Source organism: Tympanuchus pallidicinctus, unplaced genomic scaffold (genome assembly GCF_026119805.1).
Source record: "Tympanuchus pallidicinctus isolate F22 unplaced genomic scaffold, pur_lepc_1.0 scaffold3, whole genome shotgun sequence".
In the NCBI taxonomy this organism is placed as follows: domain Eukaryota; kingdom Metazoa; phylum Chordata; class Aves; order Galliformes; family Phasianidae; genus Tympanuchus; species Tympanuchus pallidicinctus.
The window spans coordinates 103,812,399-103,828,394 of record NW_026294747.1 but is presented as its reverse complement, the minus strand read 5'-3'; the positions used below and the strand labels follow the sequence as shown (position 1 = coordinate 103,828,394).

General features: G+C 41.9%; 1 protein-coding gene across 3 annotated transcripts in view; it reads left to right on the top strand.

Annotated features, from left to right (window-relative positions):
* The window catches only part of TRANK1 (tetratricopeptide repeat and ankyrin repeat containing 1), a 52,556-nt gene that overhangs the window by 981 nt on the left and 35,579 nt on the right, over positions 1–15,996 (top strand). For 2 of the 3 annotated variants that reach the window (XM_052696765.1, XM_052696766.1), the window contains exons 2-8: positions 7,263–7,392; positions 7,817–7,955; positions 9,565–9,688; positions 11,047–11,197; positions 11,474–11,592; positions 13,438–13,521; positions 15,362–15,500. In XM_052696765.1, coding sequence (XP_052552725.1) covers positions 7,822–7,955; positions 9,565–9,688; positions 11,047–11,197; positions 11,474–11,592; positions 13,438–13,521; positions 15,362–15,500 — 751 coding nt within the window. In that variant the 5' untranslated portion in view covers positions 7,263–7,392; positions 7,817–7,821. The remainder of the gene's footprint in view (positions 1–7,262; positions 7,393–7,816; positions 7,956–9,564; positions 9,689–11,046; positions 11,198–11,473; positions 11,593–13,437; positions 13,522–15,361; positions 15,501–15,996) is intronic. The other variant, XM_052696767.1, reaches the window with a different exon arrangement.

Sequence of the window (15,996 nt, the reverse complement as noted above, 5' to 3'; positions counted from 1 at the left end):
TTTTGTTAGTTTTCAGTTTTTATTCTCCTTTCCAGATGTTTTGCTATCTTGAACTGATCTAGAGCCCATTTGTTACCATTGCTTTCTTACTGGGTCATCACTGTTTGATGACAGGAACATCATCAGGCTGAGTAAACAAGAGCAGCAGTGTAGATACCTCCCTCTTGGACTGGGTTAGGGCTGGTGTGGCAGAGCTGGATGGTGGATTTTGGGGTTGTTGTTTCAGGACATAGGAAGTGAGATTAACTATTTCCACTGCTCTGTGAATTTTTGTTGTTATTGTTTACAAAACAGTGATGACACCTAGATAGAATGTTGGACGTGTTCTCAGTGTGAGTATATAAAATGGGAGCTGCAGGTCCTGAGTTTGTTAAAGTAGTGCTAGTTTGTAAATATTTGTATGTATTCACTGTGTTTTTCCAGAAAACACAACGCTGCCTTTGCCGTATTTACCACCCTTTCTCTGAGGTGTAATTTGTTACTGATAGATTACAAAGAGGGGAAGGACCATTTGAAACTGAAAGAAAAAATTCTGTTTTGTTTCACTTAGCAAAACAAGGTTTGCTGGGGAGCAAAGCCAAGCCCAACACCACTGCCAACTGCAAGGCAGCCTTCAAAGAGGGGCAGTTCCCATGTGCAAGGCTGCAAGGGAAGGAGGAAGAGTGCTGAGAGCACCCTAAATCAAGGATGATAGGCCATGGCTATGTTTGAAGACCTTTGTTGCCGGATTGGTCAGCAACACGTGAAGGTCTTGCCTGCAAGCTGAGAGATGCAGTTCTTCTGTCAGTGGCTTTTTTTCCAGGAGCTTTCCCAAAATGAGTTGCAGTCCTGATGATATGAAGATACCATATGGGATTAAGGATGGACCCAGGAAATTTGGACTGTAGAGAGCCTGCCTGCAAGGGCTATGCAGTGCAGCTAATGGATATGAAGCTCTGATTCCACAGAGAGCAGGTGCAGAGCTGCTGTCCTGCTGTGGGGTGCCTGTCTTGCGTCTTGGGATGAAAATTGGAAAATGTTGTCTTGTTCTGGTAGCATGCTTTTGATTGCTGTCGCCTTGCCATGTTTAAATCATAGAATCCTTAGAGCTGGAAGGGACCTCTGAAGGCCACGTATTCCAATTCCTCCACAGTGAACAGGGTTACCACAGTTAGATCAGGTTGCAGAGAGCCTTATCCATCCTTGTCTTGAAAGTCTCCAAGGATGGGGCATCAACATTACTGGGCAGCCTGTTTCAGTTCCTCACCACTCTCTTTTTCCCTATATCTAACCTGAATCTACCCTCTTTGAGCTTGAATATTGCTTCCTGGCATAGAGCCTATCCTGCGTGCTTGTCAGCCACCAATCTAGCCTCTTGAGGATTCACTGGTAACACTTTAGCAGCAACCTTATGTTTAGATTTTTTAAGTTGCTGCAAGGCAGCAGGCTGACTCTGTGCTTGGGCTGGGCTTAGTCCTTTTTTGGTGGCCCTGATGCTGGTTGTGCTTCTGAAGGGAGCTGAGCTGCAAGCAGGGCTGGCTACGTGCGCTTGGTGTGTGAGGAGCTGGAGTTATCAGTCAGCTGGGCTTAGTTATGAGTAATAATTGCTTTATAACAGTGTGCGTAAATAGAAACCGGTGCTCAGCATTATCTGGAAGAAGAGGACCTCAGGAGGTTTTTGTGGCTAGCCCTGCCCAGAGCAGGGCCCTGGAGCAGTGTGTGAGTCTGTCTGCTCGTTCAGCTTCCCTCATTTCACCCAGGCCTTGCACACATCTGCTGCTTATCTGCTTTGTACACAGCATTCGAGATAGTAACGGAACATCGAGACGTCTGTGCTAATTGTACCCCGGTATGTGGTGTGCATGTGCCACAGGTCAATAAGTCTGTGCCCTACAGTCAGCAATTTGATCCAGAACCTGGAGAAAGGTCAGTGCAAGCTGGTCAGGGATGTTTCATCTAGCTCAGGCACCAGCAACTGCTTAATATCTCAAAAGCAAAACCGTGGAGGTGAAAAGTCTCACAGCTAACTTTCCAGATAAAGGCATAGCACTTGTGTGTGAGACATGGTGCTAAACGTGGCAATAGCCCATGGGTTTGGTGGGTTTGTAGAATTACAGAATGGCTTGGTTTGGAAAGGATCCTAAAACCCGCCCAGTTTCGACCCCTTTCCATAGGCAGGGCTGTCACCCACCAGACCAGGCTGCCCAGGGCCCCATCCAACCTGGACTTCAGCACGTCCAGGGGTGGGGCAGCCACAGTTTCCCTGGGCAGCCTGTGCCACTGTCTCATCACTCTTGTAGTGAAGAATTTCCTCTAGGACTGCTGGTTTTGTCTGGATTCTTGGTACAGACCTAGAAAGGTAACTGTTTGCAAGTTGTTGTTTTGCATTGCAGAGTGAGAAGGTATTTTACTTTCTGAATGAAACAATTTGAAAGGAGCAGCTTCTCCAAGATGAGCTGATATTTGGCAAGAGTTAGAAACAGCCCGTAGGAGATACTGCCAGAACACTGGATTAAAATGTCTCAGTATCCACAAATATCAGTATGACATTTTCCAGTCCAAATAGATCCTTGAGAATGGCCGTGCCAAAATCTCATCTCTTTCTCTTCTTCCACATGAGTTCTCTTAATATGTCCACTTAGGCCTTGTAACTTCAAACCCGTTCATATTGCTTGCAGAAATCGTGTGTTTTATCTCTGCCACTTTTCCAAGGCTTCCTCTCAAAGCACAGACTGTTTCAAGACTTTTTGTTTGCCATTTCAGTACGAGATGGAAAAGCAAAGCTGCCATATGAAGTATTTTTCTGCTTTTCACTCTGAGAGAGGTAGTGCATGCATTCAAGGTAGACTTCTCCTACTAGGCAGGTAATGGGTGCCTAGAGGCTGCCTGGTGAGGAAACACGGACTCCCTGAACATTGGTGAAATGTGAAATGGAAAGCGGTTGTGCCTCAAGAATAAAAACATTGTAAGACAGGGTAACACCAAAGGATTGAGACTTGTAGGCTTGACCTCCAGTACCAACAATAATCAAAAGCCTTGCTGTGTAGAAACTTCTTCTTTTCCTCTGTAAACAAGCACTTGCTGCACTGGCTGGGATGGAGTTAATTCACTACCAACGTGGATTCTTGGTAGTGGCTGGCAGGGTGCTGTGTTTTAGGTCTGTGACCAAAACAGTGCTGATGGCACACCACTGTTTTAGCTGTTGCTGAAGCAGTGTTTGCACAGCATCAGGGCTTTCTCTGTTCCTCACTTTGTCCTCCAATGAATAGATTTGGGGGTGCACAAGACTTTGGGAGGGGACACAAACAGGCAGATAACGCCAAGGGGATGCGCTGTGCTGTACCATGTCAAGCTCAATGATAAAATGTGAGAGGAGGGGTTTAGGAGGTTTTGTCTCTTAGAGCATGTAAACTGGATGGAGATGGAACAAGTGAGCTGCTCAGGTTCACTTTCAGATTTATGAAGTTTTCAGAAAGCACAAGATGGCCTTTTGGAAGCAGTGTAAGGACCACCACATTTTTCAAGGATGAAAAATCAGTTTTGTGGCAGAGCGTTTGGGTTTTCAAGCTTATCTGCTGAAGCAAGAGGAATCACACTTAGCTCTGTAAGCCCCCAAACAGTCCTGCTTTTGAGGACAGTCTGATTGAAGCAGTTCAGTGGGATGTAGAGTACTGTGGTAACTCAAGAGTGGAGTAAATGGGCGTTTTGCACACTGGCAGTATGCTGGGTTTAACCTGGCAGGCAGCTGAACGCCACGCAGCTCACTCCTCCCTCAGAGGGATGGGGGAGAGAACTGAGAAGTGCAAGAACTTGTGGTAGGAGATAAGGACATTTACTAAACTGAAAAGAAAGAAAGAAGAAAAAAGACCAACCACGCAAACTAAAACTCTAATCACAACAAAAAGTGCCCAAAGGAAGTGATGCACAGTGCAGTTATTCACCGCCCACTGACCAATGCCCAGCCAGCAGCCCCACGGCCAGCTCCCCCAGTTTTGTTGCTCAGCACAAGAACATATGGCACAGAATATGCCTTTTGGCCAGTCTGGGTTATTTGTTCCAGTCCTGTCCTCTCCCAGCTCCTTGTCCCCCAGCCCCTCACTGGCAGGACAGTACAAATTGCTGGAATGCCCTTGGCCTTGTGCGGTGCTGCTCAGCGTCAGCTGAAACATGGCTGTGTTATCTACACCGTTTTTCTCCTCAATCCAAATCACAGCATCATACCACGCACTATGAAGAAAAATTAACCCTATCCCAGCAAAAAGCAGGGCACAACAGTAGAAGTTGGAGCTGATTGTTTGTGATTTAACTCCATAATCTTGTGTTGCAGTTCCTCAAGTGTAAGGGGATGTGCTCCATTTTGCTGCCACAGTCATTCTAGTGGTTTCAGGAGCCGTACAAAAAAGTTAACGGGTGGCAAGTTGTCATTTTTGTTCTTGGTGTTCCATATCATAACGTCATGTAGTGCACTGGAAGTTAAAGAGCCAGTGCTCTAGTTCTGTGGATCATGGATAGTTGTGGGCATACCTGTCTCAGAAGAGAAGAACTACATCTCCCGGAGGACTGTTCACTCTTCTGTTTCTGTTGTCTGTTCAGAGGGAGAGATAAAACTGTAAATCACGAGACACTCCTTTTCCCTTCTTGATCATCTCAGCAGCACGTGTGCTCCCTCGCTGTCTCACCTTTAGCATTAGAGTAAGGCCTTCTGTTTCTGGATGCTCTCTTTCTCATTTTATTTGATTTATTAGCTTCAATTCTAATTATACTGTATTACAGCATGCTACCTTGCATTCCGAGATCATGTTTAGTGAATCAGTTTGTTTCTCCTCAGATCATTGCCACTGTTTTGTTTTTAGACCCATCTTCCTACCCTTTCCCCCCTTCTTCTTTCCTGGGGTGTGGGTCCATGGGTCCCCTGCCCCACTACTCACAGAACTGGGCCGAACCAGCCTGTAAACCATTGTTGTTTTTGAGAATGCAGGCATAGCCCACGTTGGCTGGGAAAAGACGTTCTTTCAGAACAAACCTCTCTCTGCTTTCAGAGAGTTTCATTAGAAATCTTATCAGTACTGCAGGTCCTGTTCTGAAAACATGGCCTTGAAAGTGCAGGCAGACTGCCAGTGTTCTGGGATATTTGTAAACTTTTTGGGTGCTGCTACCTTGCTTCTGTAAAGAGAAAAAAAATGCTTTCTCTTCTAAAACTGTTCTTCAAGGGATTGCATTCCATAATTTTTTCTCTTTTAATGCTCAGAACATGCTGGGCCTTAATTAAGTTTGCCACTCTGCTCTGTGGAGCCATAGGTATGTAGAGTCTACTGAAAACACTGATGGAAATATGTACCTGGTATCTGCATACAGTGTGGCATACAGCTCTAGAAGGAGCTGCTAATTCTACAGAACTTGTGATTTTTAAGCAGGCTCCCAGTCTCTCCTTTGAATCCTTTATGCAGTTTTTGAATGCTCCTCTGATCACGCTGTCAATCTCCCTAAATGTACTGTTCATCATTTCAGTCAGTTTTTGTATTTATCGTATTTTGAGGAAGCCCTCCCCAAAACCAGAGGATGCTGAGTGGCAGGGAGTGTGGAGGGGCTTGGGAGAGACTTTAGAGAGATGGACATCTTCGGTGTCATGGAACCCCTACTTTTGGAAAGGAACCTTTCTTACCAAAGCAAAGTCTTTTATTAGTTATGTTCAGATGCATTTGTGGTCCAGGCATTTCTCTTTCCTTGTGCCAACGGGAGGCATAGGAATGGGTGACATTTTTGTTCAATGCTAGCCACACTCAACACTAAGCACTAGATGTCAGTCTTCTGTTTTTTGAGTTAAAACTGTGTATGCTTCAAGAAGATGTTAGGCAATAGCAAGACGTACTGTGTTAGTCAGTACAGCAGTTCTTCTAGGTAATTTACTTACATGTCAGATTTGCATGTCTGTGCATCTCTTGGGTACTGTTGCTAAAGCCTTCAGCAGGCATCCCAGTGATTTAAATGGCCTATGGTTTGGGGTTTTGGCTGGCAAGCTGGAAAAGCATGGGAATATGTGTTCAGCTGGAAATCTGCTCTGAGAGGGGAGGTTCTTATTTAACCTTCTGAGGGTGTAAAAAAAAAAAAAAAAAAAGATGAAACTATATTTTAGCATTTGTTTTTTATTTCCTCCTTTTTTATTTTTCCCCTTAAATAATGTTCATACTATGCAGTGTCCAGAAGACCCACGTAAGCTATGAGAACACTTGACTTGCTGTCTCATCAGGAGCATTTTGAAACTCTATATTATATGCACGTGGTTCAATGAAGTGATGATTTAATTTGCATGGCATAATTGTCATGATTACTCTTCCAGTACTGCCTTGTCATCATACCTCCCCTGACCTTGCATAGATGGAACCTTTTATTTGTCAGTTTATAGTCAGTTTAGTCTATATCCAGGAGCTTAATTAGTTCTTCCTGCAGCGTTTGCATTGCATACATCATCACGGAGCATTATTCCTTGAAAGAAATAAGGCCTAATTTCTGAGTGGCCTTTCTGCAGCCAGACAGAAGCAGCCTTGCTCTGAGCTTTGCTGTAGCACCTGGTTCTCTTGTTGTTGCCTTTGCAGAGGTGTGCACTGCTTCTCCTGTGAGCTCACTGCATTTCACCTGATGGAGCATCTCCATGCAGACAAGGCACAGTGCCACACAGAGCACGCCTCTTAATCCTCTGGACAGTACAGCAGCCTTTTGGGTTTGCCTTGAGAACCAATGGAGAAGATGTCAGTGTTACTTGGTGCTTTGTCTGTGGGCTCATATACTTAAAAATACCTTGTTTGGTCTGCTGTGAAAAGCCTTTACAGCTTCTGTCAGTAGGCTGTGATGTTACAGGTTGTCTCTGGTTCTGTTCCATGCTGGTTAACACCAGGATAATTAGTAAACCTGTGCTTTCCTTCTGGGGTTATTAATCTTATTTGCTAGAACTGAGATTTGTGAGACTAAAAGAGACTTTCACAGGTAACGGCGATGGCTTTTAAAAGTATAATCCAGTTGTGGAGAATGATTCTGCTCAAGACTTTCTGATTGTTTTGTCTGTGATCCTGACGTGCTGTCTCACAGCATGCATGTGGCTGTTTTTCCCCTTGTATTTGATTACCTGCCTCTTGAAACGGCGATTACTTTTATGTAAGGAGATTAATTTTACAGTTTTAATTATGAAATGCTTTTTCTGCCACTTGCAGTTGATGCCTGTTTCAACCTTTGATTTCTCCGAGTGCTGGATGTATTTATTTTAGCAATGATTTTCAATCTCTTCGAAGGTCTTCAGGCACTGATAATAGACTGACATCACAGCAGTTTCATGCAGTAATCAAGTTTCAAAGCGATTTTGTGTACATTGGATTATTAAATGTCTTGCTGGGAAGGCTGGATAAAGGAAAAGTCATAAAGGTAAATAAAAAGCAAGTTAAATAGTTTTGTCTTTAACTAATTGAAAAGTGTAGCTTCATGTATTTCTTAACTATATGAGCTGTGTTGTCTCAGATTCATATCCTGCTTTTAAAGAGGGTGAATGCATTTAAATAATTTTAATAATTATAATTTTAAATAAGAAAATTCGAGACCCAAAGGAAACAATGAGAAAAGCGTGATTAAAAAATAGCTGGAAAGTTGATGTATCAAAAGCATAGATGATGTTGGTACCTGAGTTACATTTTACTGTTCCAACTGCAACATAGCAAAAAGATGTACTCTTTTGTCCTATTTTTCAAGGAGGTGCAAAACCTAAAATGAAAGTTGAAGTGGATTTGGGGGAATGATGTGTCTCATGGATCTCTGGTTATTGGTTTTATTTTGTTTTTTTTTCCTCTCGCAGTTAGCATGGATGCCATGGAATATGCACAGTTTATGAAACAGGATGGGAATCAGGATTTTAAAAATGGAAATTACACCCTGGCCATCAGGAAGTATGATCAAGCTCTGTATATGCTCGTTCAGTTAAGGCAATGGGGCCTGTAAGTATTCTTTAATTACAAGCTGTAAGCTTGTAATTAAATGTGTTCAGTTCTGTGGTTAACTCAGAACTGCATTTCTTCCCCTGACACATGATTTTCTTATGTCTGTTGTCACACTCTTTGGTGTATCGGTTTTGTAATTAAGGAGGAATTGCTGTTCTTGATGTGTAAGTTAGCAACTTTAATCTAAATTTTTTTTAATGAACATTATTAATAACTATAATTAAGGTCCAAATTATTTTTCCAAACATTATGTTGGCTCGTGTTAAATTAGTTCTGCTTTGCAGTTGAGATGTTATGGATTGATGTTGCTGTGCCAGTTACTGGGAGAATGTGGGTGTCTGTTGTTACATGGATCGTTGACTATTTTGAAAACAATTCATGCAGGTTACTTTGTTCTTGGTATTTGAGCTTTCCTGGTGTTGTAAAATCTGTTCAAAACTAGCTTCAGCCAAAGCGTTCTGTGGCTATTTCTTTCCAAATGCCAAGTGTTTGTTGCCTTCAGTTAACACTGGTTGCTAATGTGATGGTTAATGGTTAAGTAGCTGGGCATTATGTTAACTTTTAAATATTCATTATTACCATGTATTAGCAACTCTATGAACCTGATGTAACACCAGCCTTTGATTTGGTTTGACTGTTTGCCATTAGACAAAGGATGGTAAAATGTAGTCTGGAGCTGTGCTGGGAGTGAGACAGAGCCAACAAGGCCATCTCCACCAGGCCCTGATTCTGCCCTTTGCAGGGCTTTCTCTTCCCACTGGGATCTGCTCCTGAGCATTCCCTTTCCCCTTGCTGTATATTGCCTTGGCAAGATTTGCATACATGTGAGAGTGTGCTCTGAACATGTTCAATATAGTTGAAACAACTTTCTTGAGTGTAAATTGCTAGGTAGGAATAAGACAGAGGATGCAGCACCATGCCACAAGCTATTTGAGCACAGACGAGACAGACTTTTCAGGCTCCCTGCTACCCTGTGTCGTACTGTAAATTTTGGGAAGCTTTTTCCAGAAATTCTTACACCCAGATGCACGTATTTCAGAAAGTTCAGTTCTCTGAAATATGTTTATTTCTTCATTCTTTCTGACATAAATATATATAATTTTGATGACATCATCAACTGATGATACAGTAAAACACTTTCTGGTTATGCTTTGATGACTAAAGTCTGTCTAGCATTTGTTTCACCTTTCCTCCCATTCCTGTCCGTTCTCTTCCATTCCTGGCTACTGCCTTTCACTAAATACCCAGATGTCTCTAGGTTTTCTAAACTGTCACTAAACCCTCATAGCATCATAGAACATACTGCATTGGGAAGGATCAAGGATCATGGAGTTCAGCACTTACTGCAATAGTCCAGTGGGTTAGCCTTCTGCTTCAGAAGGGACAAGAATGTCATTCAGATACCATTAGGGTGCCACTGAGAGATTTTGTAGCTGATGTTCAAATTGCATTTGCTTTCTACAGCTCTGTTTTACCCTCTGAGTTTCTTAGGTGGGTGATGTGTGCACTTGTTCTTGTTGCTACAAAGCAAACTACAAAGTACCTTGCATCCTTTTTTCTTTTTTTTAAAATTGAATAAGCAGTAATGCTGGTAACTTTTTTTCAGGTGTTCTGGGGACATAGCTGTATTATACTGCAACAGATCAACTTGCTTGTACAATCTTGGTAAATGGAGAGAAGCAATGCATTCAGCCTTTGAGAGCTTACGCTGGGATCCAGAGTATGTTAAGGTATTCACATGTTGAAGCTGGCAACTTTTTGCCTGTATTATGTTTTAAACCAAGTGCCAATATCTGCTTTTTGTTGTGTTTTAGGGTGTACCATAGCATAAAAATTACAGAATCGGTATCTGGCTGTGCACACGAACATCAAAATGACTTCTAATATTATTGTAATACTACTAACAAAATTAAGCAGCTCTCTTTTGCTTGCTTGTTGTTTCTCATCCCAGCAGGAAAGGTACTAATGCTTTTGAGAAGATAACTGGCTTTTTAATGTTACAGATGAGGTGATAGCAAGTAATAAAATCTTATGCACTCTTTTGATGCTGGGGACCCAGGGTGATGCAGGATTGACCAGGAAATGTTTTGAACAAGTTGACTCCACCGTGAGCCTGAGATAGTAAAACCTACTTCAGTGGTGAACATAAATGTGTTTAGGTGCCATTTGCTGAAGAACATCTGCATTGTTTTAAATACTGCACAGTGCTACTGAGCAGCATCATAACGACTGTATGGGAACTGCTGATCACAGCCTGAACCTCTGACTGACCACCTGAGACAAGCAGTGAGTCAGCTGTGGGAACACAGGTGAAGGCAATTCACCTGTGCTACCAGAAGGGGGGAGCCTGGCTGCACCTATTCTAGATCCCATTTAAGTGCTGATCATCACTGAGGAAGGATCTCTTGCTGGAGTTCATTCCTTGTGGAGTTTATTGTGCACTTGTGGGCATTTTTATTTATTTTGATTATCTTTCTATCATGATAATCTTACCAAGCCTAACCTCTGTATACCTGTTGATTATACAACTGTATACCTCTGATTGTGCAATGACATGAATGTATATTCTGGACCTTGTGACAAGAAACATTTCTGTCCAGGATAGTTGCTAAAAGTATGTCTTCTCATCCTTCAGTTATTTTCCAAGATATTTTCTACTGTTTTATTTATCTTTTCCATATGTATCTGTATCTACTTATTGCTCTTTCATAGCATGCACAATGACATCAGTAGCACAGTGTGAATTACAAGGGATTTCGATTGCTTTTTTGGAGGATGTATGTGTGTGAGAAGCTGTGAAAATAGCACTGCGTGGCATTTTATGCCATACTTAATGAATTTAAGAGAAAATGATAACTTTTTGTTAACTTTTCTGGAACAGATTGTCCAAGGGGGTTGTGAAATCTCCCTCTCTGGATGTATTCAAAACCCACCTGGATGCCTACCTGTGCAGCCTGCTGCAGGGAGCCTTCCTTAGCAGGAGGTTGGATGATCTCTAGAGATCTTTTGTAACCCCTGAGATTCTGTTGTTAGGATCTCTGAATGTTTTCCTAACCGTGGTCTTTTTTTGTTTTTCTTTTTTTCATAGGCTTATTATAGAGCTGGCCACTCGCTGATCATGTTATCAAATGCTTGTAATGCAATTTCTATGTTTCATAGAGGTTTGACTCTTCTAAATGCTTCTGTAGACCAAGCTCAAGTTGCTGATTTTATAGCAGGAATCTTCACGAGTGTCAATGGTAAGCTCAAATTAAAAGCTTAAGTATTTTAAGAACCCCTCAGTGGTGATGGACTCATTTTTTTTTCTGTGTTTAAAGACTGGTTGGTGATAAAAAGGTGCAGTTTGGTGGCCAAGGGTTGTCACACTAAAAAAGTCAGATGTTTGCTCCCTGTTAGCATTCTCCTGAGTATTCATACTAAAGCTGTCACTCTGCAGTGAAGCGATTTAGTTGGAGACCACAACTTTAAAAGCACTGCATGTACTACATACTTCTCATAACTGCTTACTCTTGCAGATGAACGAGTCTTGCCACAAACTTTCTACCCTGCATGTGATTATATTTTCAGTGCAAGGTTTGATGCACTGATTTGGCAATCTGTGATGGAAAAGTTGGCTCAGAAAGGGAAGTGGCAGGTAAGTCTGTCCCAGTGAAGAGAAAACAAATGTTACATACTCGCTGCTTAGTCTTTTGGCTAAGATCAAGTATAGTGTAGTACTGCTGCACAAAAACATAGTCGTTCGTACCTGTTCAGGGTAAGCTTGTGTTACCTCTGAGATAAAAAAAACAATTAATTTTAGTGCTCCTGGATTCAATTGTCATGATTTTTAGACTTGAAAAATACTCTTAGTTCAAAGTAATTTCCAAAATTCGTTTCTCAAAGGTATACAACAAAGTTAAGATCCCACTTGTCTCCTGCTATTGTCTCTGTTTTGATCCTACCTAGGGGCTCCATTATTCTTGAAACACGCTGAAGGGATAAAAAAATGTGTTTATTTATAATGTCTTTTTCTTTTGGATGAAAGATCCACTCAGTGGAAGCACACAGTTGTTCAATAAAGCCAGATTATTTTGGACAATCAGAAGGAGAATCACCTGAAGTCATACTAACCCTCTTTTTAAACAATAACTGTGTGAAAAATGGTTCATTGCCATAATTACAGTGTGTTGGTGGCACGGTGCTGGCAGGGGGCTGCGGGGCTACAGTGTGTGGTGAGGCCAAGTCTGCCCCATGCTCGGCAAGCCAATTTCCAGCCTGCTCCAACAGCCACACTGCAGGGCATGGCTGGGTCCAGTGGCCACTGGCAGGAGCCTCAGGGAAACTTGTCTACTAAAAGGCAAAATGCTGCATGGCGAAGTGAGGAAAAAGTGTGAGAAAGCCCTGTGAGCACCAGGATTGAAGAAGAGGAGCATCTGGCAGCCTTACAAGGTCAACTCACAAGAGTGCAATTCAGGATTTGAAGACACACTTAGGTGGATCAATACATGACCAATACGTGCCCACTGCCCTCTGGTGAAGAACCTTTCCCTAATCCCCAGCTACCCCTCCCCTGGCACAGCTCCATGCCGTTGCCTTGGGCACTGTCACTGAGAGCAGAGCTCAGCGCTGCCCTCCGCTCCCTGGGAGGAGATGCAGGCCTTGTTTAACTGCGTGTGGTTGCTGACTGCTCAGCCCTTACATTTGTTAAGATCTCTCTGCACGGCCTCTCTGCCTTTGAGGAAGTCCACAGCTCCTCCCGATATAGTGTCATCCTCAAACTTTAGTATACCTTCAAGTCATGTATCCAAGTCATTGATAAAAGCACTGAAGACAACTGGCCCTGAAATGAAGCTTTACCTGAGGAACCCCAGTGATGGCTGGCTGCCAGCCTGATGTAATCCTGCTTACTGTAACCCTTGGAGCCCAACCTGAGCTCACCCATTGCATCATGAAAAACAGTGCTGAAAGCTTTGCTGAAATCCAAAACCATCACATCTACTGGCTTCCCTTGTTCAGCTAGGTGTGTAATCTTGCTGTGAAGGAAGAATTATTCATTAGAAAGGACTTTCCCTTCATGAACCTGTGCTGGCTGTGACCAGTGAGCGCATTGTCTTTCACGTGTTTTTCAGTAACTCCCAGAATGATCTTCTCTGTAATTTTATCAGGCACTGAAATAGAGCTGTCAGGCCTGTAATTATGTAGATCTTCTTTCTTATCTTTGAAAAAGAATCACTACCAAAGGTGTACTGCAGATAGTTTTAGGACGTGATCCTTTCCATGTGGTTTCTATTTCTGATGAGGTTTTAATTGGTCCCACATTGGTCCACTGTAAATACGTTAGCTCAATTGATAAACGAAAAGGAAAATTCAGTGATGTGTTACAATCTTAAAAAAAAGATCTGAAATGTTGTTAGCCCATGTTTCGCTCTCTACAAAGTCTAGTGATGCAGTGAAAAACAAAGTTTCTAAGAGCACTTATCACCACTGTTTTGTTTCCTAGTCTTTTCTGTTGTTGTTGTCCAAGAAGAAAGACTTGCCCACCAATCTTAGAGTCAACCAGTTACCACTGAAAAATCTCTTTGAGGTAAAGTGACAAGCTTTTTAAGTTTTGTGTCTATTTCTTTTCTTTCTGTTCTCTTCAGTGGAAGATTATCCATCCTGTGGGCAAAGTGAAAGCAGATGAGAGAGAAAAATAAAATGAAAAATAATACGTGGTTATGTTAAATAATATATTATAATGTTAAATAATATGTTTTGTCTCTTTTCACTGATCATTAGAAGTATCCTTTTCTTTGTATAGTTTTTGTATGCAATTTAGTATTTCCTTTTTATTGCTCGCCAAAAGATATCTTCCTCTCAAGTGCAGCAAGCTATTCATGTCAGACCTGGAACCTGACACTAAATTTAATGTAGAAAAATGTTTGACATCTGTTAAGCTGAATGTGTTTTCCAAACAGGATGGCTTTTAGTATTCCTAGGTTAGGGTGGTATTATGTTTTGCATAGTTTCTGAAAGCAGTACACAGTGCATATATCTGCTACTATGCAGTGGTTGTCTATTCTGTTTCAGTAACAGTTGAGGTAAAGCATTTCTTGTGGACCATTACAAAGCAGATATGTTTACACAAGCATGCCATGGTTAGCTAGCATTGGACAAGTGTGCCATGGTAATGCCACTCGAGGAGCTTAAGTGGGACTTCATGCTACCCTCTTTCATACTTCGTGCATCTGATCAGCTCTTTGCAGGGAGAGAGGAGGGTCAGAGTCCAGGCCCTGAAAGATCAATGAATGAGCACTGCTTATCTTTTGCAAAAATGAGAGGAAAATGTGGTTTTTGACAGTTGGAACTTCCCCTGCTGCCACCCTGTAGTTTGCTGTATTTTATTTTTGTGACTGTGCACAAACAGTAATACTTGCCAGTCAAAATTTGGCGTGAGGTGGTAGAAAGAAAGATTTGTTTGTGGATGTTGGAAGGCTGTGCAAAGCCTGCTATTTAAAAAATGACTGGCACAAGAGAAGCAATTATATCTAAACACTGGTTTTGAGCACCCCCTCGTGACCAGACCCTCCTGGCATATTGTCTCAATTTCCCTCTGAGCTTCTTCTGCTCACCTCCAGATTCCTGTGTCAATGTCCCTGTTGCTTGTAGGCTGTGCTTGAAGCTCATTAAGTCCCTGATAAAACATCCTTTTTTGGTTCAAGATTTTCCTTCTCAGACTGTGTGCTTTCAGTCCTGGTGTGTAAATTTCCCTGTAAAATTCATACAATTCATAAAATTCATACAGCTTTTCTTTATGTGAACAGTTTCATTATCGTTACTGTCTTAATAATGCCAGATGCTTCCTGTGCTGGATGTGGGAATGAGGCATTGCCCTTCTTCCTATTGCTGGGATTCCTGAGCTGTATGAGATGTTACCTGGGTTGTCTGTACCTCCTTCCCTCAGTCTGTAATTCCTGTTTTCCAATTTAAAACATTTCTTCAGTCTTTTCTTGCTTTAGGATAACTGCTTGCAGAAGCTGCCTCATCTGAGCTTAAACAGTACAATACCTACTTACAGCAACATGTGCATTGGAATGTAGTAACATTTGATAGACTTGTATAGCAGAAAGTTGCCATCAATTACAGGGAAGAAATACAGAAATATGTATTACAAAATAGGCTTCAAATTCAGTGCTTTTCAGAGCAGGAGAAGAGTCTTTCAAAATTCACAAACAGCTCATTGGAGAAATGTATTTGCTTTGAACTTCTACTGGATCTGCTATGTTTTTGTTGTAAATGTTTCATTTTACAATGAATAGGACTTGGTTGTTACTCTTGGTTGTTCCACCAATTCATAAAAAAATGATATTGTGGAATTGTGTTTTTAAAGGAACGTCTTTTGTGAATATAAAATAACATGTTGTAATTCTTTTCTTCATTATCAGACTTTTGAGTTGTATGGATGTGATGAGACGATGCAAAATGTAGCAGAATTAGTCAAATGGCTGATTTCCATTGGGGCAAAAGTTGAATCCATTGGAGTTCATCCCCTTCATGCTGTTATCAGACTGTGTATCAAAGCAAGTAAGTGACATCCTTTGTTAAAATGAACCAAATGTTGTCGTCTTCAGAGAAAAAGCTGCCATGGTTTTGTGATTTTTGGTTTTTGCTATTCCACATCATAACATCATGTGGGGCACTGGGACTTTAACTGTTAATGCTCAAGTCCTGGGTACCTGCCCAGAAGAGAAGAACTACATTCCCCAGGGGACCTTGCAGTCAGGGAGAGGAGGTTTAACTCCTGGCAAGGTCACCTGATGCGTGCTTTTTTGTCTACTCTTCTTCATTGGCTCTCCTCCCATCTCCCTGCTGCTCAGCTGCACTGCGCATCTCACCTCAGCTTTATGGTGAGGCCTTCCCACCTTTCAGACATTCTCTCTCTCATTTTATTTGATTTATTAGCTTCGATTCTAATTATACTATATTATAGTGCGTTACCTTGCATTCCAATACTCTATTTAGTAAATTAGTTTGTTTCTCCTCAGATCTTTGCCACTGTTTTTAATTATTTTGGGGTCCC